Raw genomic sequence first — 24,774 nt, 5'->3', positions numbered from 1 at the left:
ACCAGTGAACTTGAAGAAACATTCAGAGAAAACATAGGAAAAATTCCAATAAATTATGAAATAAAGAAAGCAGAACCCAAAGAACAATAAACAGGTAATGACTACAATAGTGTAAATTGAGATAAAACTCAAAGGCAGCAAAATAGATCCAATACAGTAAATAGTATTGGCACCAGATTAAGAATACACATACTTTAATATGGTGGTGTTTCTATCATATATGAATTTAGCATATAAATTCAGTAATGCATGACATTTCCATTTTGTGCCTTTCTAATTGAACTTAAGATGAAAGACAAGGTCTTCCCCTCTTCTCCTTCAATGTCCCATTAGAGGAGGCTGCTGATACCTCTCTCTTCTCTTTTCCTCAAAAGATGAGAATGGAGAATAGACAGCAGGTCAGTCCTTAAACCCTCTTCTTATCCCAAAGTTATCTTATTTACATTGTTCTGTTTGTCTGAGGTTATTCAGCTTGGGAAGAGAGAGATTATAATATCAACTGAAAACTTATACCCAACTGATCTTAGGCTCTAAATCAGTAAGATATAAGTATACTGTATTAACAAACTAATCTACAAAAATCAAAATATTTACTTTTTATTGATCACTTGTCAGTTTTGTTTATATTTTTAGGAATGAGTGTTTGAGAAATGTCTCTTGTGTCCAAGTAAAATAGCACTTAACCCCACCCCCCATAATACCTAAAAGTTTCCTAATTTGTTGTATCAGAGTGAACATCATTTAACCTCTCTCTTCTAAGTAAACTATAGCAGCAATCAGTAAATATTTATTAAGTGCCTACTGTGTGCCAGGCACTATGCTAAGAGGTGGAAATACCAAAAGAGGCAAAGGGCAGTTCTTGCCTTCAAGGAGATTACATGCAAACAAGTATATATACAAAGCAAACTACGGGATAAATAGAACATAATTAACAGAGAGAAGTCACTAGAATTAAGAGGCATTGGGAAAGGCCTCTCATAGAAGGTAAGATTTTCATTGAGACTTAAAGGAATCCTGGGAGGAGCTGATGAGATCACCAAGTGAAATATAGAGGAAGGAGAGAAAAGGGTGACAGATATATTACCTATCTTGGGGCTTTTGTGAAGAAAGAGCTTTGTAAACATTAAAGCATTATTTAAGGGTGGGTCATTATTGATAATATGAGACAACTTTTTGGTATTGGAGTTGTCATTATCAAAAAAAAAAACCAAACAGGTTCATGAGTAGTAATCAAAGTAAATGGAGAATTGTGTTAGAGAAGATTTTAATTTCCCTCTAATTCAGGAGTTCTTAACTGGACTTTTGTGAGCTTGTTTTAAAAAATATTTTGATAGTTAAATTTTGGTAACAGTTTCAGTGTAAGTAGTTTTCTTTATAACGCTCTGCATTTAAAAATACTCTTCTGAGGAGTCTATAGGCTTCACCAAATTATCAAAAAGGACCATTATATACAAAGCAGTTAATAATTCCTGTTCTGAATGCTGAAAGCAGAGAATTAAATTTTTAGGAAGTCAGTGTGGTGTTGCGTGCCTATAATCTTTGCTCCTGAGGGTGCTTATGCTAAGGAATTTTGAGTTTCTATCTTTTTTTTTTTGACATTTCAACTTCATTTATTTAATTAATTTTTAGAGTATTTTTCCATGATTACATGATTCATGTTCTTTCCCTCCCCTTCTTCCTGCCCCTTCCTGGAGTCAACGAGCAATTCCACTGGGTTTTACATGTATCGTTGTTCAAAACCTATTTCCATATTATTGATAATTTGCAACAGAGTGATCATTTAAAGACAACATCCCCAATCATATACCCATTAAACCATGTGATCAATCATATATTTTTCTTTTGCATTTCTACTCGTATAGCTCTTTCTCTGGATGTGGATAGTGTTCTTATAAGTCCTTCAGAATTGCCCTGGAACATTGCATCACTGCTAGTAATCCATTACTTTCAATTGTGCCATAATGTATCAGTCTCTCTGTATATTCTCTTGGTTCTGCTCCTTTTGCTCTGCATCAATGCCTGGTGGTCTTTTCAGTTCATATGGAATTTCTCCAGTTCATTATTCCTTTTAGCACAATAGTATTCCAACACCATCTGATGCCACAATTTGTTCAGCCATTCCCCAGTCAATGGACCTCCCCCCCCCCCCAATAATTTGAGTTTCTGACTTGCCATAGGACTAAAGCACTAAGTCTGACACTGAGATAGTGAGTCTCCTGGGCTTCATTGCTGCTTCGAGGAGATTAAACTGGCCTAGGTTGGAAGTGGAGCAGGTCAAAACTCTTGCCAATCAGATAGGGTCAGGTAGTGAGTAGCCACTTCTTTATTTCCAGTCTGGATGTAAGGGAGACCCAGGTACCATGCCATGCCTGGCTATACCCTTGGAATTAGCATGCTAGGTCTATTTACCAAGGAGATCAGGAAAAAAGGAAAAGAATCTATATGTTTCAAAATATTCATAGCAGTACTCCTTGTGGTAGCAAAGAACTGGAAATTATGGGGATGTCCATCAGGTGAGGAATGACTAAAATTGTGGTATATGATTGTGAGGAAATACTGCTGTGTGCCAAAAGAAAGATGAGCAAGTTCATTAAAAGGAATCTTGGAAAGAACTACATGAGGTAATGAAGAGTGAAACGAGCAGAACCAAGAAAACACATACAGCAACAGATTTAATATTGGAAGAATAACTGAATATTCACCTCCAGAGAAAGAATTTCCCTTCATGATAATTTAATATTTTTAAAATTGAAGAAAATGACGAGGAAAATACTAGATTTCCTGAAAAAAAAAACAAGAGTTGCTGATTGTTAAAATGGAGACATTGGAAACTTGGGTAGCAAATAATTATTCTATAAAGCATTATTCCATTATAGTTTGATATAAAGGAGAGGAAAACTGTATCATCTGACATATATCCTACATTTACACAGGCCCTATTTCCCAAGGAATTAGAGAAAGAATGGGTAGGATTCAAAACTATAATCTTTTTCAGGAACAATTAGCTCAGGAATAGGAATCTCTCAGAAATGAAATTTTGAAGACATAAATAAGCAGCAGTGATTTCAGTGAAAAGGAAAAAAAGAGAGCTGATCATAGAGATAGGGGTACAGAGAACTCATCTAGAAACTTAAGATTTTGAAGTTTGAATCAATAGCAATAATTGAGAATAGAGCATACTACTGTAAGAATTATGTTAGAAACCCTACAAAGCAGAATGAGTTGAAGTTAATTTTAAATGTTAAGGATGACAAAAAAAGGTGTTTTTTGTTGTTGTTGTTTTTTTAAGCATCAAGGGGGGGAAGAAGGGATTCAGTGAGGGAATACAATTGCTGTTCAAGGTGGATGGAGTATGATGGTAAGAAGACTTCATTATAGCCTTCTTTCACTTTTCCAAATATTTTATTTTCCAAATAATCTTTGGGCTAAAAAGGGACAAGCAAAATGATTAGCAGGGAACAAAATCCAAGATAAGTCAAAAGAATGTTAGCATCTAACTGCCATCAATGAATTCAAGTCACCAGTCTTAGATGACCTACATCCTAGAGTCCTGAAAGAACTGGCAAATGAGGTTGCTAAGCCATTGTTCATGATCTTTGAAAGATCTTAGAAAATGGGAGGGATGCCATAGAACTGAAGAAAGGCAGTTGTTGCCCCAATTTTTGTAGAGTCCGTAAGGTATAGACCAATGAAATGTTTTTTTTATCCTCATTTCTAAAACACATTTTTAAGGAGGTGTTTTTTGAACATTGATCACTAAAGGAGTTATCACTAAAATCCATTGAGTTTTTAAAAAACAACCCATGATAGGCTAAGCTTATTTACTCTATTTGTAGGTCAGCTAGAATAGTAAGAGGCTGTGAGGTAACAGCCTCAGATTAGGAAAATTCTGGTTCAGCTTCCCCATCCCCTCACTTAACCTGTCAGTATGCCAGGCTGTTGTTGAAGACTTTTTCAGAGAAGGTGCTGATGATCTGCCTCAGTAGAGAAAATTTCCTCATCTAAATGTTCTTATACCAGTAAAATCATAAGTGTAGATCGCAAGAGCCACAGACTGTGGTAGATCTGTGGAATGCTGTATAGAACACAGATCTATTATGGCCTAATCAGAATAATGTAATTGGGAAATGTTTGACAAAATAAATACATAATATCACATAGATAATATTAATCTGTGGTTTCCCAAGTCATTAAGCAACTGAGCAGTGAGCCTATTTCTATGAGTTTGATATCACTGCTGTAGAAAAAGTATGAATAGATTCAAGCAAAATGTCTTTCTTGTAATATTTGTGGGTGAGATAGAAGGATGAAATATAGTCTTAGATACTGTTTAGTTTTATGGATATGAACCTGTTTGGATGCGGATATATACTTAATAAATGCTTGTTGATTGATGGCCAGACCCAAAGAGAATGCCACTTTGAGGGCCAGGCCTCCAGGAAAATGCCTCAGGGATCTATCACTAACTTAAAAAGACTTAGATGACTTTTCATTTTCGCACATGGTGTAAGGCAGGGGTCGGCAATGTATGGCTCTCGAGCCATATCTGGCTCTTTTGAAGATCAGATATGGCTCTTTCTGCAGGAGCCATAAAGTCAATTTTTTTTCAGGCGCTGTTACAGGAGCGCACATTGTTACAGGAGCGCACACTGTGAGCACTGTACAGCTCTCATGAATTACATTTTAAAAAATGTGGCATTTATGGCTCTCAAGGCCAAAAAGGTTGCCGACCCCTGGTATAAGGGTTGTAAGGTTAGCTAGCGAGTGATAAAGACTCCAGGTCCAAAAAAAAAAAATTCCAGTGGATTTGGGACCATTGAATGAAATAAAAGATTGAATTCAATAAAATGACTTGATAGAAATATGATGTTCAGAAGATAGTGGGTTCCTGACTGGATAACCATGTGTTGGTTTTGTTATAGGAGGAATTCTTCTTCACTTATGACCTGGTTTAAATAGCATCTAAGGGTCCTTTCAACTTGGATATTCTTATTCTCCCCTTGCATTCCAAAAATCAGTTTCACAAATACAGGATACAGGAAGTATGACTAGGTAGCAATTTCTGTGGAAAAAGTCTAGGAATGTGGGTGAGGCTGTAGTCCCCGGTAGTGAGAGTGAATCCCAGTTTGCTAGGTCTCTGGGAAGCCATAACTTAGAAACAACCAGACACATAACTTGCTTCTCAGCATGAGAACTCAACCCCTCCTTTCCCCAAATTCTGTGTTCTTCCAAGAAATTACTGATGCAGGAATTCTGTGAGAAACACATTGACATATTGAATTATCACCTATAGAAAACTCTGTTTAGAGGCATTGAGGTAATCTAAATCCATTGTCTCCATCTTGTGAATCATTGACTTCAATTGTGAGTGATCTAATCCTACTCTGCTTGATTCAACCCTCTATAAGTATCTACCTGAAATCAATAAACTTTGTCACTGATCAGCAAGAGGCCTTTGAGTCTGTCTATAAGTCTTGTCTGTGACCCTCCTGATCCCAGTCTCATTCCTTTTATCCTGTTCCATGACCCACGAATAATTTGTTGAGCTGGTCTCTACATGAGGCCAAAAGAAGTCGATTCTAACTTAGACTGAATTTAAAAGACAGTGTATAGGGCTGAATGATACTTCCCTATGTCTGAAGTACTTTATTGTGTTATAGACAGCCCAGTTTAGCTGGAGAATGTCTAGAAGAGGACAGCTAGAGTAGTGAGGTGCTCTTAGGAGGTGCATTTAAAAGAACTAGGTAAAGAATACTAGGATGAACAAGTATTTGAAGAGCTCTCATGGAAGAGGGATTAGATTTGTGCTTGGCTCCAAAAGGCATAACTAGAAGCAGAGTGGAATTTGTAGAGAAGCAGCTTTAGGCTTGTAAGAAAAAACTTCCTAAAATTAGAGCTACAGACTAAAATGAAATAGACTGCCTAAAGAATAAGTGGGTTTTCCCTCATTAAAGTCTTCATACAGAGACTAGATGGCCATTTGAAGGGGGTGTAGAAAAGGATCCATAGGTGTGTGGTTTATTAGATGCCCTTATCTTACTATCATATTTCTTATCTTAATAATCCTGTGCTGACTTAGAAATTATTAATATGGGGGACAGCTGAGTAATTCAGCAGGTTGAGAGCCAGGCCTAGAGACAGGAAGTCCTAGGTTCAAATCTGGCCTCAGATACTTCCTAGCAGTATGACCCTGGGCAAGTCACTTAAACCCCATTGCATATCCTTTACCACTCTTCTGCCTTGGAATCCATACTTACTATTGATTCTAAGGTGGAAGGTCAGGGTTGGGAAAAAAAAAGAAATTATTAATATGTTTTTCTTGGGACCAGTGAGGGATAGGTGTTAGAACTTGGACAGGATCTCTAGAGCTGGGTAAGTTGATGGAATTTGAAAGCAAGGCCAGGGTAGTTTGGCTTGGAATTTTGGCTTGGAATGGTGAGAGCACTATTTAAGGAAATCAATCTGACAGCCAGTAACACAGGAATGGAAAGGAAAGAAAACTGTTTTACTCAGCAACAGGAATGTCTTGAAAAGGGGTAGGTCTGAACCTGGATATGAGGAAATAAGTCATAGATAGTTCCAAACTTTCTAGCCTGTGAGCAATGTGATTATCGTGCAACTGGAAAGAACTTCAGAGGACATCTAGTCCAATCTCTTCATTTTACAGCTGAGGCAGCTAACCCAGGGAGGTTGATGTGCCTAAAGTCACACACAATTTCAGAGGTAGGATTTTACCCCCAAATCCTCTGACTCCACAGGTGCCAGATAAGCATAATATCTTTCACATTAGTTTATTTTGGGTTTTGTAATTTTGGAAAACATGTTGAAAATTATTACATGTAATTGGGAAAATAAAATATCTGAATAAAAAATTTGAAATGTAATTGGGAAATAGTTAATTATATTTATCAAAATAAAAAAATGCAATAAACATAAAAAAAATCTTTCAACTCTAGACATGGCATTCTTTCCACTCTAGCTATGCCCTTGCCACAAAACCTTAGATGCAGTAGATATTTAATATTTTAACTGAATTATTTTTTACCGAGACATGGAAGCTTATTCAGAGATGAGTTCAGATTTGGCATTGTTAATTTTGTAATAAAAATAAGTCATTCAAGCAGGTCCAATGATCAGCTGGAAGAGACCTAAGAGGTTATCTAGTCCTCTCTTTAAACATTTTAGGAAAGGCGGCATGGTATAGTGGATAGCCAGATAGGCTTAAAAAGTCCTAACTCTGTCATATATTGACTGTGATCATGGGCAAGCCATTTAACTCAGTTGAATTTCTCAGTGCTCCAGACAGTTCTGTAAGTGGCAGAGAAAGCACCAGTTCATGTTAGTTCTTCACTAGGAGTTCCCTATCACATGTTTTGTAAAAAATAAAGCAGTATTTTAGACTTTGTTTTTTAATTCTTTAGTTTATTTCTTCTTATAAATTGGCAGGGCTTTGTTATTTGAAGTTTTTAAAGCCACCCTTATAAGAATGTAATATAAAAAATTATCACTATATAATATCAGAAAGGCCATCTCAAGTAGATGCTTTCACTTTCTTTCCCCTAACTCTTCTTACAGTCCATTCTCCAACCTTATCATTCCACCAAAACTGCTCTCTACAAAGTTACTGGTGATATCTAATTGCCAAATCTATCTTCTAGACATAGTACATGTTTAACACTTAGATGTAGTAGGTCATTCAGAAAATAATGCAACACTGGAAGAAAGGTAGGAAAAACAAGTAATACCAATTGGGAAGATTCTACCCCTAACTTTATCTGATTGTATTGCTGTCATTTTAAAATAAAGGGGTCTTTCTTAATTCAAGTCCTACTTGACCTTTATAATTTCGTTGTGCTTTTTTTGTTTTTTGGGGGGTGTACTGTGATTTGCCTCATTGGAATTACTATGAATATTATTTTCTTGGCTCTGCATCAGTTAATAGCAATTTTTCTTTTTTATATTATTTTCTTTTGTTTTTATTACCATACAAAACACATTTCCATATTGGTCATTGTTGTAAAAGCCTACTCGTACAAAACCCCAAAACAAAACCATAAATACACTGATGTGAAAACTAGTATTCTTTGATCCACATCCATCTGACTCCTAATAGTTCTTTCTCTGGAGGTGGTTAGCATTCCCTATCATGTCTTTCAGGGTTATCCCAGATCATTGCATTGCTGAGAGTGGCCAAGTTTTCACAATTGATCATACAGTATTGTATCTTTCTATGCTTCTCTGTATTTATTACATACTTTTGTTTCTTAAAGTACAGTGATATTTCATTATCTTTCAATACCCTGGTTTGTTGTGCCAGTTGATGGGCATCTATTTTGTTTTTCAATTCTTAGCTATTACCTGAAATGCTGCTATAAATACTTTGAGATTTATAGGGACTTTCTTGTTGATAGCTTCCTTGGGGTATAAACCCAATTATAGGGTATTTGGTTCAAAGGATTCAGCCATTTTGGAAAACAGTTTGGAATTATGACTATAAAATGACATTTTTATCAGAATGGTTGTGCCATTTTACAGCTCCACTAACAGTGTATTAGTGTGTCTATCATTCCACAACCTCTGCAAACACTGACTTGCCACTTTGCAGTATATGAGGTGAAGAAACCTCAAGGTTGTTGTGAATTGTATGTCTGTTATTTAGTCATTTTGGAGCATTCTTCTGTATGATGGTGACTACTTTTGAGAACTCTCTGTTCATATCCTTTGACCACTTATCTATGTGGGAATGATGTCATTTAGTTATATTTAGACTTTTAGAATCTTCCTTATCTTTGATTTCATAAAAAAATTTTAAATGTATATATAGTTAGCTCTACTTTATTAGAGCACAGATTAGAGAGAGAACTTGGATTATAGCTAGATAGACAGACAACAGGTCTTATTATTTGGAAATGCTACAAATAATTTTTAAATAAAGTATTTTATATTTTGGACTTTACCTGTATTTATAATGGTGTTTTACTGAATTAATGTGGCTTACTGTTAGTTTCCAGTTTTAGTCCATACCTACAGTTCCATTTTAATAGAAGTGTCTTCATGCAAAGCTGGCTAATTATTCAATTTAGTGTGAATTTATTACCCAGTTCTAGGTGCTGGGAGAGATAAAACATTTAGATTACTAAGGTCACATCCTCAGGTATCCTTTTTAATGTTACATGAATGGGAAATGGTTGACCACATTATGGGAAAATTGCCAAACATAGCAAAAGAGGAAACAGAATTTCCTCCTGGCACCTTTACAGTGGTAGTTTTTTTAAATGCAAAATTAGCTAAAATTGACAAAACCTATTACAGACAGAAACTAAGAATCAGCATGACATAGTAAAAGAACAGTTGATTTTAAGTATAAGCATCTGCATTCATATCCCAGCTTTAATATTACCTAGCTGTGGACAAATCAACTAGCCTTTCTGGATGTTAGTTTGGTTTTTTTCCCCCTGTGAAAAGGAAGTACTGTCCCTATCTATCTCATAGGCTTATAGAGAAAATATTTTGTAAGTCTTAAAGTACTTTATAACTGTGAGGTCTAATTTTTGTTTGGGGAACTTATTGTCAGATTCAGGCAATGAATAATTATTTATTAAGCACCAACTATGTTCCAGGCATTGTAAATGTTAGAGATAAAAAAAAAAGGCAGAAGATAGTCCCTACCCTTACAGAGTTTATAATTATAATCTAAGGGGGAGACAGCAAACAAAACAAATGTGTAGAGAACAAGCTATATACTGAATAGAGAAATGCAAATCAAAACAACTCTGAGGTACTACTTCACACCTAGCAGATTGGCCAATATGACAGTAAAAGAAAATAAGTGTTGGAGGGGATGTAGCAAAATTGGGACACTAATGCATTCCTGGTGGAACTGTGAATTGATCCAACCATTCTAGAAGGCAATTTGGAACTATGCATAAAGGGCTTTAAAGGAATGCATACCCTTTCATCCAGCAATACCACTACAAAGTTATGCCCCAAAGAGATAATAAAAAAGGGGTTATACAAATATATTCATAGAATGTCTTTGTGGTAGAAAAATTGGAAAATGAGGGGGTGTCCCTCTATTGGGGAATAGCTGAACATATTGTGGTATATGATGGTGATGGGATACTACTGGGCTGTAAGGAGTGATGAACTGAAGGATTTAGATATGAACTGAAAGAACCTCCATGAACTGATGCAGATGTACACAGAAAGTGAAACATTGTGGGATGATCGAATGTAATGGACTTTGCTACTAGTAGCATGCAATAGTCCAGGACAATTCTGAGAGATTTATGAGAAAGAATACTATCCACATTGAGAGAAAGAACTATAGGAGTCGAAATGCAGAAGAAAAACATGACATCACTTATTTTTATGGGAATATGATTTGGAATTTTGGTTTCAAAAGATTGCTCTATTACAAAAACGAAACCTATGGAAAATAGGTATCAAGTCATAACGTTTGTATGACCCAGTGGAATTGCTTGTCGGCCCCAGGAGTGGGGAGGGAAAGAAAATGAGTCCAGTGAACATGGAAAAATATTTTTTAAAAAATAACAAAAAAGCTTATTGGGGGGGGGGAGGAAACCATTAGTAAATTGGAGAGAAATTTGGTGGAATAATAGGATTAAAAGCCAGTAATAAAGAGTTAAGAAATGAAAGAGAAAGTGAAGGCACCAAATAGAGTTGGCCTTTTTGAGAAGTTTAGGTCCAAAGGGCAGAAGAGACTGGATTATAGTTAGCAGGTTTAGAAAGATTAAATGAGGATTTTTTTCAGGATGAGGGAAAACACGAACATGTTGGGAATGAGCCCATGGAGAGGAAGAGATTGAAAATAAGTGAAGGAGTGGAGATGATAGAGGGAGCAATCTGTTGGAGGAAATAGGATGGAATGTGATCACTTGAATAAGTAGAGAGATTAGCTTTGGTAAGGAGTAAGACAACACCATTCCATAAGATTAATAATCTTTAAAGTTTGAAATCCATTGGATTCCTACTCCATTATTTCATTTTGTGAGTATAGAGATAATATTGTGTTTTCAAATGATTTTCATCAAAACACAAGTTTTGTTAAGTTCTAGCAAGACTCAGAAAAGTTTTCAGTACAGATCCAGTGATGGTGAGTCTGCCATCTGGGGATCACTTTAGCTAGATCCATAGAAGCTTATTATCAGAGGACTAGCCATCAGGTGATGTATGTATTTGTTTTTGTTCTGTTCTGAATTAGTCTGAGGCTTAGAGGATTCCCTCTAAGGTATAGAGGATTATTATACTCTTATCAATGGATGCAACATATGCAGTAATGAATTTATAGATCTTGGAAGTAAATGTCTACTATATAGGTAGGCAAGTAGATTATCAAAGACAAATTTATTTATCTTGAGCTTCATGAGTAGAGATCAGACCAGGAATTGATGCAGAGCAAAAGGAGCAGAACCAGGAGAACACTGTACAGAGAGACTGATACATTATGGCACAATCAAATGTAATAGACTTTTACTAGCAGCAATGCAATGACCCAGGACAATCCAGAGGAACTTATGAGAAAGAAACGCTATCCACATCCAGAGAAAGAACTGTGGGAGCGGAAACACAGAAGAAAAACATATGATCAATCACGTAGTTTGATGGGGATATAATTAGGGTTTTGATGTTAAAGGATCACTCTACCGCAAATATGAATAACATGGAAATAGGTTTTAAACAATGATACATGTAAAACCCAGTGGAGCTGCTTGTCAGCTTCAGGAGGTGGGATCATATAACCATGGAAAAATATTCTAAATTAAAAATAATTTTAAAAGAGTAGAGAGATCAGATAGGAATAGTCTTTCTAAATATGACCAGTGAAAAAGATTTGTACAAAAATATTCATAGCTGCGCTCTTTGTGACAGCAAAAAATTGGAAAATGAGGGGATGGATGTCTTTTGATTAGGGCATGGTGAACAAATTGTGGTATCTGTTCGTGATGGAATACTATTGAGCTAAAAGAAATAATGAACTGAAGGAATTCCATGCTAACTGGAATGACCTCCAGGAATTCATGCAGAGCAAAAGGAACGGAACCAGGAGAACATTGTACACAGAGACTGATACACTGTGGTACAATCACATGTAGTGGACTTCTCTACTAGCAGCAATGCAGTGATCCAGGACAATTCTGAGGGACTTATGAGAAAGAACACTATCCACATCCAGAGAAAGAACTGTGGGAGTAGAAACACAGAAGAAAAACATTTGCTTGATCACATGGTTCAATGGGGATATGATTGGGGATGTAGATACTAAACGATCACCCTAGTGCAAATATTAATATGGAAATAGGTCTTGATCTATTTGATACACATGTAAAACCCAGTGGAATTGCTCGTTGGCTATTGGAGGGGGGGGAGTAGGAGGAGGGTAGAGAAGGAACATGAATCATGTAACCATGGAAAAATATTCTACATTAATTAAATAAACTTAATTTAAATATGACCAGTGTCTGATATAGTTTGGGGAGTTTTTTATTGCTGAATGAATGAATGTTAGTGAAAAGGTTTGACTTTTAGTTTTTTCTTTTAAGTTTTAGTTAAAACTTTAATAAAAATAGTGCATTTTTGATAATAATCCCTTAACTATAGAAATTGAAGCCTTTAACATTTTCCAGATAGTTTTGAGTCATGCCAAAATATATCAATAAACATTATATAGATGACAAAATAACTGGTAGCAGAAAGAGCCGAGAGCATTCTTTAGTGATTAGTTGAAGTTGGAAATTATTTCTTTACTCCCCAGAGAGTGACTTATGAGAAAGCAGAGCCAGTAACTTTTATGCCAGTGGTAGCAACTATCCCAGACTTTTTTTCCCATGTGGCCTAGAGAGTGTAATGAACCTCAAAATTCTTTAAAGTGATTACAAAGCTGGGCTTAATAGGTTAGAATTGATCTATTCAGGCCCATCTTACATAAACATCTGAGTTAACTGTCATGTGCAATGGCATAAGGGATTCTTTGTGTGATAAAGATACTGTTACTAAGGCAATAACCTTTATGCTAGAATCCTTGCAACTAAGACGTGTTGTGTAGTGCTCAGCTGATATACAAGAGTTGGTGGCTATGAATACTGATGACAGTAGAATTTAAAGCTATATATTAGTTAACTAAACTAATAGTGAGGGATATTCTTTTAACTTCTGTTTTAATATGCCACTTATGACATAGATCTGAGCATCTTTTAAATGTAATTCATTTTTTACTATTAATAAGAGAAGACTAAAAATATTTAAAGTATCTTCAGTATTGCTTAATTTGCTGGAAAGTATAGAAGACAAGAGGTCTTATTTGTCTAATGTATTTCTATTCAGAACCATGTACAATTAATTTTTGGCACTGCTGAATTATGGTAGGGGACCAAAAGTAATGTATTTCCTGGCAAAAATGATCATAATTTTTCAAAGTGCTTGGAAGTGTAAAAATTTTCTTTCCTTTTTCTGTAAAAATTCACTTTCCTTTCTTTATATCTTTCCTCTTAAAACAGAGCAACACCAAATTACTCAGTTCTTTTTCCCTTTGTCTTCTTTGCTCTTTCATCTGTGGTGATTTTTGTTTCATTTTTAATAGTAATTTAATCTCCTCCCAATGAAATTAGCTAATAGGTTCTTTTAAAAATAACTGACTTTATTTATTAATTCAGTTTTTCTTATTTATTTTGATTTTAGTATTTGAATTTTTGTTTCTAGGGCTTTTTGATTTTTTTCCTCATTTAAAAAAAGTTACATATGCCTAATTCATTAATATTTTGATCTTGTTTTGTAGAAGATCATGTTTAGAGAAATAAATTTACCAATAAGCAATGCTTTGAATTCATCCTACAAGTTTTGGCATATTGTTTTTTTTTTTGATAAATTTTCTATTGTTTTTACAATTTATTAAGTAACCCTGTATTCTTTAAGTTTATACTATTTAACCCTTCAATCAGAATTCTTTCTTCATATTATTTTTTAAAAGAATTCTTACCTTCTGTCTTAGAATCAATACTGTTTTTTGGTTCCAAGATAGAAGGGCAATAAGGGCTAAGCAATGGCGATTAAGAGACTTGCCCAGGGTCCTATAGCTAGGAAGTGTCTGAGGTCAGATTTGAATCCAGGACCTCTCATTTCTAGGCCTGACTTTTAATCCACTGAGCCACCTAGTTGCCACTCAAACTATTTTTATTGATGATAATTTTTGTTTTGTTGTGGGTTTGTGACTTTTCAATTTTTGTAAAGGTTCTAAGAAATATGTATTTTTTTTAATTCCCATTAACTAATTGCCAGAAAGCTAACATAGCTACAATCTCTTCATCATGTTTCCTGAAGTCAGGCCATCATTTTGTACTCATCCCAAACTTACATTTCATGCCACTTCCAAGCCTCTCCATACCATGACATATTGATCCACCCCTTTCTTTTTTGTCTTCCCTTCATGCTTATGTATTTCTAACCTCATCACTTAGCACAGTACTTGACACATAATAAATACTCTTAACTTTTGTTTAGATTTATCTAAATCTGAAAGAGGCACATTAAGAACAGTTATTATTTTAGTTGTTCTCCCTGGGGGTTCATTTAGCTTTTCCTTTATTTAAATGCTTTATCACTTGGGGGTGTGTGTGTGTGTGTGTGTGTGTGTGTGTGTGTGTTACATATATATATATTTGTGTATATACACATTATTTTACTATTTATGATATCTTTATAAACATAATGCAGTTTCCCTGCTTAGCTCTTTTTACCATGTCTTGTTTTCTTTTACCTTGTCTGAGATCATAACTCCTACTTTTTTGGTATTCACCTTAGATTTCATAGATTCTTTAGCTCATCCTAATTCTTTGTGAGTCCTTATGTTTCAAGTGGGTTTCTCGTAAACAGAATGTTGTTGGATTCTAGTCTTCCACTACCCTCCATTTTATGGATGAGTTCATCCTATTCACATTCACAGTTATGATTATTAAAGTAGTTTTTTTCTTGTCATAATAAATTATTATATTTACTTTATTTCCCCATCTATCCCATTTCATATTACAAAGAAAAAAGGTGATGAAAGAAATAAATACTATTTATTTATTGAAATGGTCTTCTCCTACTCTTTTACCTTTTCTTTACCCACCCCAGATTTAAGTTGCTGGGTTTCTTTCTTTTTTTCCTTTTAAATGCTCCCTTTCTAATCTGTCTTCCATGACTGAATTTTTTTACTTTTTTTTTCCCAATTCTGTCCTCTCTCTTTATCCTCTTTTCCCTTTTCCTCTTCTTGCCTCTGCCTATTAATTCCCTACCTCTTTTTTTTTTTTAACGTAAAGACTGTATCTCCCTATCTCACCTTTGCATTAGCCATTCATGGGCTGTACTGTACTGCTAATCACCTAGATTTTGACCTCTATTTCCAACATGTGTGGATTTGTCCATCCTTAGTCATTCTTGTGTCCACCCCATACCCTACTCACCTTTTAGGGATGGCTCACCAAATTGGTGCTAGACTTGGTGAAGATTCCCCTATTGGCTTTTTTAACTATTTTTTTGTAGTTCAGAACTCCCAAACTCAAATGACCATCCTGCCTTATCCTTTCTAGTAGGAGGAATTGCAGAATTGTGTGCCATCACACTTGGCTTTCATATATATAATTTTTTTAAACCTTCATCTTCCAAGATTTAATACTATGTATCAGTAATAAAGCAGAAGAGAGGCTAGGCGATTGGAGTTAAGTGACTTGCCCAGGATCACACAGGCAGGAAATATCTTAGGTCACATTTGAACCCAGTGCCTCCTGTCTCCAGGCAAGGTATTCTATCTCCTGAGCTGTCCCCTCACCCCAATATTTTAAAGAACATTTTTATTTATATATATTTTTTAAACATCACTATAATTTTTCTGCAGGATCTCTTCCCCTCTCCCTTCCAAATAACCATTCCATATAACAATATTTTTAAAGGGGGAAAAAGGGGGGGGGGTGTCAGCATAACTGATCATTACATCAAAAAAGTTTGAAAATATATTCAATGTGCAATACTTGTGGACCTAACTACTTCTTCAAACAAAAGTTGGGGTGGGAGTGTTTTCTAATATTCTTTCAAGCCAGGTTATTCTTTACACTTCTGCATCATTCATTACGTGGTTATTCTTTCTTTTTATATTTCTTGGTTTTACTTCTTCATTAGTTCATGTATATCTTACCAATATGGATTTTCCCATTCTTCTCTGTATTCATCCTTAAAGTAAGCATAGTAATATTCCATTATATTCCTGTACCATTATTGTTTATTCCCTAGTTATTGGACCTTTACTTTGTTTCCAATTTTTTCCCTAATACAAAAAGGCCTGCACCAGATATTTTGATATTGTTGGGACTCATCATTGGACTCCTTATGATATAAGGAATAATAATTACTTTACCTTGGAAGTAATGGAATCTCTAGTTCCAAGGGTATGGTAAAACCACAGGTGGAAAATGGAGAGTCACAAATGACACCAAAGTTGTAAACCCTTGTTAGAAGCAAAATTTAGGGTTAGATTGACTATAAGGTCTGACTTAGGAAGGTCTCTCTGATGGTGTTTGTGAGAGGTTAGCTAGAAAATGGCTGGTATGGGGGTGTGAAGAAGTCTAAAGAAATCCAAAAGCAGTGTAAGCTGAATATAAAAATCTTTTTAAAAAAAAAAGCATGGTATCTGTAATGAGAATAATATCTGGATCAGTTTACATACAGCAAGTCTCTAGATGAAAACAGCATTAGTAACAGGAAAACAGCATTAGTAACAGGGGCAACATCAGAAACATAAAGCCATATCAGTAATGACATAAACACAACAGTTTCTTACTTACAACTTCTTGGATATTTTTTAATACTGAGATAACCCTTTCTGCTCCCCAGTCAGTGTTAACTTGCAAGAGATGGGACTCAAACATAGGTTTTTCATGATTTATTTTTTTCAGCACTCTGTTCAAAATAGGAAAAAATATAATAAGCAAAGAAATGGAGGAGAAAATTGTAGTATGTTGAAAATCTGCATGTGAGAAGGACAGTAAAAACAGTCTGACTTAAATAAAAAGTCTTTCTTTGGGGACTATTCAGAGAAGTAAAGAACTTCTACATTAGGTATGCCTTAAATAGGGAAGTGACAAGATACAGTCTTTGTAACAGTACTATGCCAAATGGGTTAGAGTAGAGGGAGGTAGACTGGATTATAATTTAGGGTATTGTGACAATCTAGGTTAGTTTAAATGAGACCATACATAGTAAGATTGTGATAGCAGTAGGTATAGATTATTTCATGAAGCATTTAAAATGAATTGATGTGTTCTTACTGGTTTACTGATTATAGACAATCAAGGAGAGTAAAGATTTCAAGATGGGGAAAAAAACCAAAGAATGGTGGTAATAAAAAAAAAGATAGTTTGCGTAGGGTAGTTAGCTTATGAAGAAAATGAGCAATTTAAAAAAGATATTGAAGATGATATAATGGTAGGTTATCTAAATGAACTTCCATAACTTGTTGCAAATTGGAGTTGAGCAAATCCTGTTGATAAAGATTTGAGAGTTGTTGATATAGAGATCATGGTTTAAAGATATAAATCATATGAATTATCCAGTGGATTAAATATAGATCTATTTAATGAATGAAAAAAACCATTTAAGTGTACTGTGTCAAGTGCTGGGATTATAATGAGAAAAGCAAAATAGTTCCTGCTGACAAGGAACTCATATTTTAATAGAGATAACAAATATAGGTTCAGCTGTGGGAAAAATGGAGTCTCAGTGATCCTTATGTTGCAGTGGCAAAGCAAATGGTAATGCAAATGTCATTTCTGTTGATAAAACCATGGAGTCAACTGTTTACTAGTTCCAAGGACTTCAGTAGAGAAAATTTCTGTGTAATAGCTGAGTCTTTTGAAGAGGGAGCACCTAGAGCACTAGTGGCAATTGCCTAGTCTATCTCTTGATAGAAGAATTTGCAGGTTACAGGGTCATACTTGGAAGTAGGATTGGTGGTCTAGGAGGTGTCATTTCCTTTGACTTTAGGACATAGAGTCTTGAGCTGCAGCCACAGGAATCCAAAGGGATGTGTGGTAGCAGTAGTTTGGCCTTCCTGAAACATTCTACTACCTATGTCACGTGACTTGTTGCTTCTCTGAGCTAGACTGGAGGAAAGTGAAGAAGAAAGATTTTTATAGTGTATTTACAATTTAGTGTGTGAAGATTTATTATATTCCCTTTATTATTTTTATGAGATAGTATTTATAGGGAAATGTATTAATTAAAGCACAAATAACTGATAATCAATGAACCAGGATTATTTTGACCCTCTGTGATAAAAATGGCTCAAATTAAGAATTTTCTAATAACAATTTAAAAAATCGTGATGTCTTGAGGTTGGTACAAATTTAACTCAATTCCCTATAACTTTTTTTTTCTAAACCCTTGTACTTCGGTGTATTGTCTCATAGGTGGAAGATTGGTAAGGGTGGGCAATGGGGGTCAAGTGATTTGCCCAGGGTCACACAGCTGGGAAGTGGCTGAGGCTGGGTTTGAACCTAGGACCTCCTGTCTCTAGGCCTGACTCTCACTCCACTGAGCTACCCAGCTGCCCCCTCCCTATAACTTTTATAGCTATATCTGCAGTCCTGGATAATGATATTAATAACAGTTAGTTAGCATTTATGTAGAGGTTTTAAGGTTTTCAAAATACCTTTCTGATATTATTTGTTTTGATTCTAACATAGTCCTGTGAGGTATTAAGTACTATTTAAAATAGGATTCCTTAAGTCAGCCAAGAAGTTATATAGAAACTTCAATGTATATATTTTTAGAAATATATATTGTTGTATTTCTTTTAAACCCATACCTTCTGCCTTAGAATTGAAACTAAATATTGGTTCCACGGCAGAAGAGTAGTAAGAGCCTCAGCAGTGGTGGGGTTAGGTACTAGCTGAGGCTAGATTTGAATCCAGGATCTCCTGTTTCTAGGCCTCACTCTCTGTAACCACCTAGGTGCCCCCAGTATTGCATTTTTAAAAAATGTTGAATAAATTGTGCTATTGCCATTACAATTGTCTTTATTTTCTATATACTTTTTAAAAGTCTGAGTTCTCTTATCCGCGTGTCCTTGCAAATCAGAAAAGTTTAGAGTGAATATATTTATAGTGTTCTTATTTCTTGAATGCCATTTTGAATGAAAAATTTTAATTGATCAACCTTTGTAATCTTATTTTAAAAACCCAATCTTATTTCATTGAAATACTTTGCCCACAATTGAATGTAATGGGCTTCTCTACTATCAGCAATGTAACGATCCAGGACAGTTCTGAGGGACTTATGAGAAAGAACACTATTCACATCCAGAGAAAGAACTGTGGGAGTAGAAACACAGAAGAAAAACAACTGATTGATCACATGGGTCGGTGGGGATATGATTGGGGATGTAGACTCTAAGCAATCACCATAATGCTAATATTAACAATATGGAAATAAGTCTTGATCAATGACACATGTAAAATCTAGTGGAATTACTCATTGGATACAGGAGAGAAGGGAAAGAACATGAATCATGTAACCATGGAAAAATATTCTAAATTAATTAAAGAATTTCAAATAAAAAATGAAATACTTTGCCTAATATTAATTTTTTTAGCTTTTTAATATTTTGTTTTTTCCCTCAGTTATATGTAAAAACAATTTTTGACCTTTGGGTTTTTTTTTTTTAAGTTTGAGCCAAATTATCCCTTTCCTTCTCTCAGATGGCAAGCAATAGGTTTTACCTATGCAACATGTGCATTAAAACATTTCCCCATGTAAATTATTTATAGAAGAGAACACAAAAAAAAAAAGCAAAATGAAGAAAGTAAAATATAGTATATTTCAGTTTGCATTCAGACTCCATCAGTTCTTTCTCTGGAGGCAGATGGCATTTTTTATCATAAGCCTTGGGGATTGTTTCCAATATTACTTATCTTAATTTGCTGACTCTGGTGGTCTTTTCTCAATCATCTTTGATTTCTCTGACATGTTTTTGACATTACTGAACTTCTCTTTCTGGATAGTCTCTTTTATCTGAGGTTCTGTGATACTACTCTCTCCTGTTCTCCTACCTGTCTGATTTCTCATTTTCTGCCTGTCTCAAACCTTTACCTATTGTCTTAGAATCATACTAAGTCAGAAGAGTGCTAAGTGCTAGGCAATTGGGGTTAAGTGACTTGCTCAGGGTCACCCTAATAGGAAGTGTTTGAGGCCAGATTTGAACCTGAGACCTCCCATTTCCAGCCCTGGCTCCCAATCCACTGGGCACTCATCTACATCATACCTTCTAACTGGATTCTAGATGCTCTTCTTCCACCATTTTCTCTTCTCTATATATATTCTCACTTGGTGATCTCATCAGCTACCACGAATTTAATAATCTCTCTGCAGGTGACTGCCATATCTCTAGCTACCTATTGAACATTGCAAATAATATGCCCTGTAGATATCTGTAGCTCAGTATGTATAAAACAACTTATTTTTTACTCAAAGCTTTGCCTCATTTCTGAATTTTTTTGTCAGGGCTATCACATACCATCATTCCGTTGTCTCAGGTCATGGCCTGAGCATTTTCCTCAACTCCTCTTACATAGTCAAATTTTATTGTGTTTGGTTTCACAACACTTCTGGTATCCATTGCCTTCTCATTACTTACAAAGTCATTACCTTAGCTGGGGCCCTCATCACCTCTAAGAGCCTGAACTATTGCAGTTGCCTCCCAATTGGTCTTCTGCCATATCCCCATGCTAATTCATCTACACAGCTGCCAAAGAGATTTTCTTTAATTGCAGGTCTAACTATATGATTCCCCTACTCAATAATCCCAGTGATGACTCTATATTGTGTCTAGGAAAAAATATAAATTTTGGTTTAGCATATAAAGTTCTTCACACCCTGCCCCAACTTATACATTTTTTTAGTCTCTATACATTTCGCTTCTTAAATTCTTCATTCTAACCCCTTTGTGCTTTTTCACTGTCTGGCCCATTTGCCTGGAATATACTTCTTTACTATACTTTATAGAATACCTTGTTTTCTTTAGGACTCCAATCAAGCCTCCCTTTCTACATAAATATTTTATTGATAGTTCCCTACATATCCATTGCCCTTTCTACTCAAATCACCTTCCATTTATTTTGTATTTATTCTTTACCTGTATGTACATGTTATCTCACTTGATAGAATATAGGCTTAATGAGGGCAGAAATTGTTTGAATTCTGTCTTTGTATCCCCAGAGCCTAAAATAGTTCCTGGCACATAGTAGGTGCCTTTATTAATGCTTGTTGATTGTTTGATTACCTTTCCAGGAATATATTTTATTATAGGTAAGGCACTTAATCTTTTTTAAGTTCAGTTACCTTCCAACCCCATGTGACTTAATTATTATGACTATTAATAAGCCTAAAATAATTGTTTCATCCTTTGCTAGGTACTTTTAAATATATCCACATTCATCTGTTTTCTGTATTTACCTTTAAAGGCTCATTACAACTTTCTTTAAAAATGTATTTAATATTGTAAAGATTTGGCAAATCTCTTGGAAAGGGAATAAATAGTAGGCTGCAATAAATTGTTTTGCGGTCTTTTGCTTGTGATAACTATGTCGTATTGCCTCAACAGCTACCTCCCCTCGTGTTTCTTCAGAGCTGGAGCAAGCCCGACCTCAAACAAGTGGAGAAGAAGAACTTCAGCTGCAGCTTGCATTAGCAATGAGCAGAGAAGTTGCAGAGCAGGTCAGTTATCCAAGATAGCTTTTTTTTTTTTTTTTTTTTTAGGCAGCAGCCCTATTAAAATTGTCCTAAAGCTTTTATTAAGTTCTTTTTGAGCACACACTGTTTGCCATGAGTTCATCTCTCCTAGAGCACCACTATATGGGAATTGTCTGGAGGGGAAGCAGTATTTGGGTAAGAATTGTAAGGGCGATGAAGGGGAAAGTAGGAGCATGAATCATGTAACCATGTTAAAAATGAATATTAATAAATGTTTAAAAAATTTTAAAAAAAGAATTGTAAGTCCTAAGAGATAAAAGGCAAAAAGCAGTCAAAGCCATATTTCAGAAATATTGTTAAAAACATTATTGACTTCTAAAAAGATAGCACTTTCCTCTAATAAGTTAAGTGGTTATTAAGTATTTTAAATTGCTCCTATAAAAGGGTAAATTTTTAAGAGAATTAGAAGGCAACCCCTTTAAATAGATTATTTGTTATTCAATTAGATTTATTAGAGATTTATCTCCCCAAGCCTACACATAGGTTTAAAACATCAATGCTGTCTCTGACCACCACATTCTAAATGAGTACTGTCCAATGCTTTGGTCATTGGATAGACAACGGAGAATGCTCATGACATCACATCACATTATTAGTTGTCAGAAAAATACCTTCCTTATTTGACAAAATTATGTAATTGTGAATGAAATTTGAAATTGAAGAAAAGGTTTATTTTTTACTATTTAGAGAGGTAAAACTGATTTTCACTTTCCAAAATTGTAACTTTGGACACTTAATGGCAACCTGGTACAGTAAGTAAAGAAATTGCATTAAAATTTTTTTATAATAACTTCTTTATCCTTTGTCAGTTGGATAAGATGTTATACTGATGTATTTTTGTTATCATTGGTGATACTTCATTTGGAATGCAATTTCAGAATCTTAGAATATCAGAAAGGCAGCATCCACAGATTGTGTTGTGGGTAGGACTTAACCTTTTTTTTTTTTTTTGAGTCACTTTAAATTTGATTTATGCTATACTCTTTCAGTCATCGGTGATCTTAATTTCATTATGAATTGTCACAGGGTCAACTTCACAATAAATAATCACCTGTGTTATAGTATTTGTAATATACTAGGAAGGTCACCCAAAAAAAAACCCAGACCCCCTGAGACTTGAAAGCTTTTTAAATCTTTAATAATTTTTATTAAAAGTATAAATATTAAAAAAGTGTAAATATAAGAGCTGCTAGGTGGACAGAGAACCAGACCTGAAGATGAGAGGTCCTGGGTTCAAATCTGACCCCAGCCACTTCCTAGTTGTGTTACCCTGGTCAAGTCACTTAACCCCAGTTGTCTAGCCCATACTGCTCTTCTGCCTTGGAACCAATACTTAGTATCATTTCTAAAACAGAAGGTAAGGGTTTTGTTGTTTTTTTTTGTTTTGTTTTGTTTTTTTTTAGTGTAAATATAATTGGGAGGGAAGACATCATTCTGACCACTAACACTTTAGTCAATATTTCTCAAACTAATCTGGGCCACTAATATCTGAAATAAAGAGAGAGTATTTGGTGATAAGGTGAGCAGGAGTGTGAAATAACTTCAGGATTAAAGGAAGATAAGGAAATTTTGGACGAAATTCAAATAATTTAAACCAGTTTTCACCCCAGAGTTATATATCAAGTATTTTGGCATACATGTAATTTTATAGTTGATACTTGAGAGAGGAAAACATCAAAATTTGATCACAAAATTCTTTGTACAATGTTATCCTGGCCAGAAAAATTTTCAAATATATCTGAAAACTGTCAAATGGGACATAGGGCCTATGTGAGAGAAGTGGGTGAGCAGCAAGGGTACTAAAAAGAATGATAAGATGTCAAAAACAAACTTAACTTATTTAATATTCCTTAGAGTTGTCTCTGAACTAGTGGAATCAGTCATTGATGATAGATTGAAGTATCACAATGAATATCCAAAGCTTTTTCTAAGCCATTATAATTGTGGCACAAAAAAACCATAGCCCTTCCCCTTCACTTTTTTCTCATTTTTATTTTAAATTAACACACAAATGGAACTTCACATTAATAAATAGTATTTTTTTTTACTTAAATGATAACTTTTTTGTAATAAAATCAATTCCAAATGCCCTTATCCATTTCAGGAAGAACGTCTCAGACGTGGAGATGACCTAAGGTTACAAATGGCCCTGGAAGAAAGTCGTAGAGATACTGTTAAAATTCCAAGAAAAAAAGAGGTAAAAATGACAATAGAACAATAATGCTAGCAAAATCCTCTAGATACATTCTAATTTGGTCCTAACAAGTTACATATTTTTTTCTAAGATACCCTGAATTTTATATAGTGCATTGTGTTTTAATAGAATTTCATCATAGATAGTATGGTAATGTCATCATTCAAAAAAAATTCATCTACTGTAAGCAAGAGTAAACTAATGTATTTGTAGCTAGCATAAAATATCAATGAAGAGGTTTTAGTCTTGGACAGCTATTTGTTTTGTTTTGGTGGGTTTTTTTGTTCATTTTTACAGGGTTTTTTGTTTGTTTGACCTAAAAGCATTGCTTCCTTCTCCTCATAGCATAATACTCTTTTGGATTTGATGGATGCTCTACCCAATTCAGCTGCTGCCCCTCAGAAAGAAGAACCATGGGGAACATCAACTGTAACCAACCAAACTGATCCCTGGGGAGGAGCTGCAACTACATCAACTACTTCAGACCCTTGGCAATCATTTGGTAAAAAGATCTTTAACCATATTTAGTAATCATACACTAAAGGGGGCTTGGGTTGTTATAGTTTCTTTTTAGCTCTTATTTCTTAATTAGCTTAGTTGTTCATGATTTTTTTTAACTCTTACCTTTTCGTCATAGAATAAATAGTATATTGATTCTAAAGCAGAAGAGCAGTTAAGGGCTAGGCAGTTGAGGTTAAGTGACTTGCTCAGGGTCACATAACTAGGAAGAGTCTGAGGCCACATTTGAACCCAAAACAGGCACACCCCTCACCCCCCCACCC

General features: G+C 34.9%; 2 protein-coding genes across 2 annotated transcripts in view; one reads left to right on the top strand and one right to left on the bottom strand.

Annotated features, from left to right (window-relative positions):
* Positions 1 to 24,774, top strand: part of EPN2 (epsin 2) — a 62,600-nt gene that overhangs the window by 11,208 nt on the left and 26,618 nt on the right. The window contains exons 3-5 of the mRNA XM_044661191.1: positions 21,650 to 21,762; positions 23,903 to 23,995; positions 24,338 to 24,494. Coding sequence (XP_044517126.1) covers positions 21,650 to 21,762; positions 23,903 to 23,995; positions 24,338 to 24,494 — 363 coding nt within the window. The remainder of the gene's footprint in view (positions 1 to 21,649; positions 21,763 to 23,902; positions 23,996 to 24,337; positions 24,495 to 24,774) is intronic.
* Positions 23,887 to 24,774, bottom strand: part of B9D1 (B9 domain containing 1) — a 96,146-nt gene continuing 95,258 nt past the window's right edge. Inside the window, exon 7 of the mRNA XM_044661212.1 lies at positions 23,887 to 23,947. Within this exon, the coding sequence (XP_044517147.1) occupies positions 23,913 to 23,947 (35 nt within the window). The 3' untranslated portion in view covers positions 23,887 to 23,912. The remainder of the gene's footprint in view (positions 23,948 to 24,774) is intronic.

This window comes from Gracilinanus agilis, chromosome 1 (genome assembly GCF_016433145.1).
Source record: "Gracilinanus agilis isolate LMUSP501 chromosome 1, AgileGrace, whole genome shotgun sequence".
Lineage (NCBI taxonomy): Eukaryota > Metazoa > Chordata > Mammalia > Didelphimorphia > Didelphidae > Gracilinanus > Gracilinanus agilis.
This window is presented reverse-complemented; position numbering and strand designations above follow the sequence as displayed.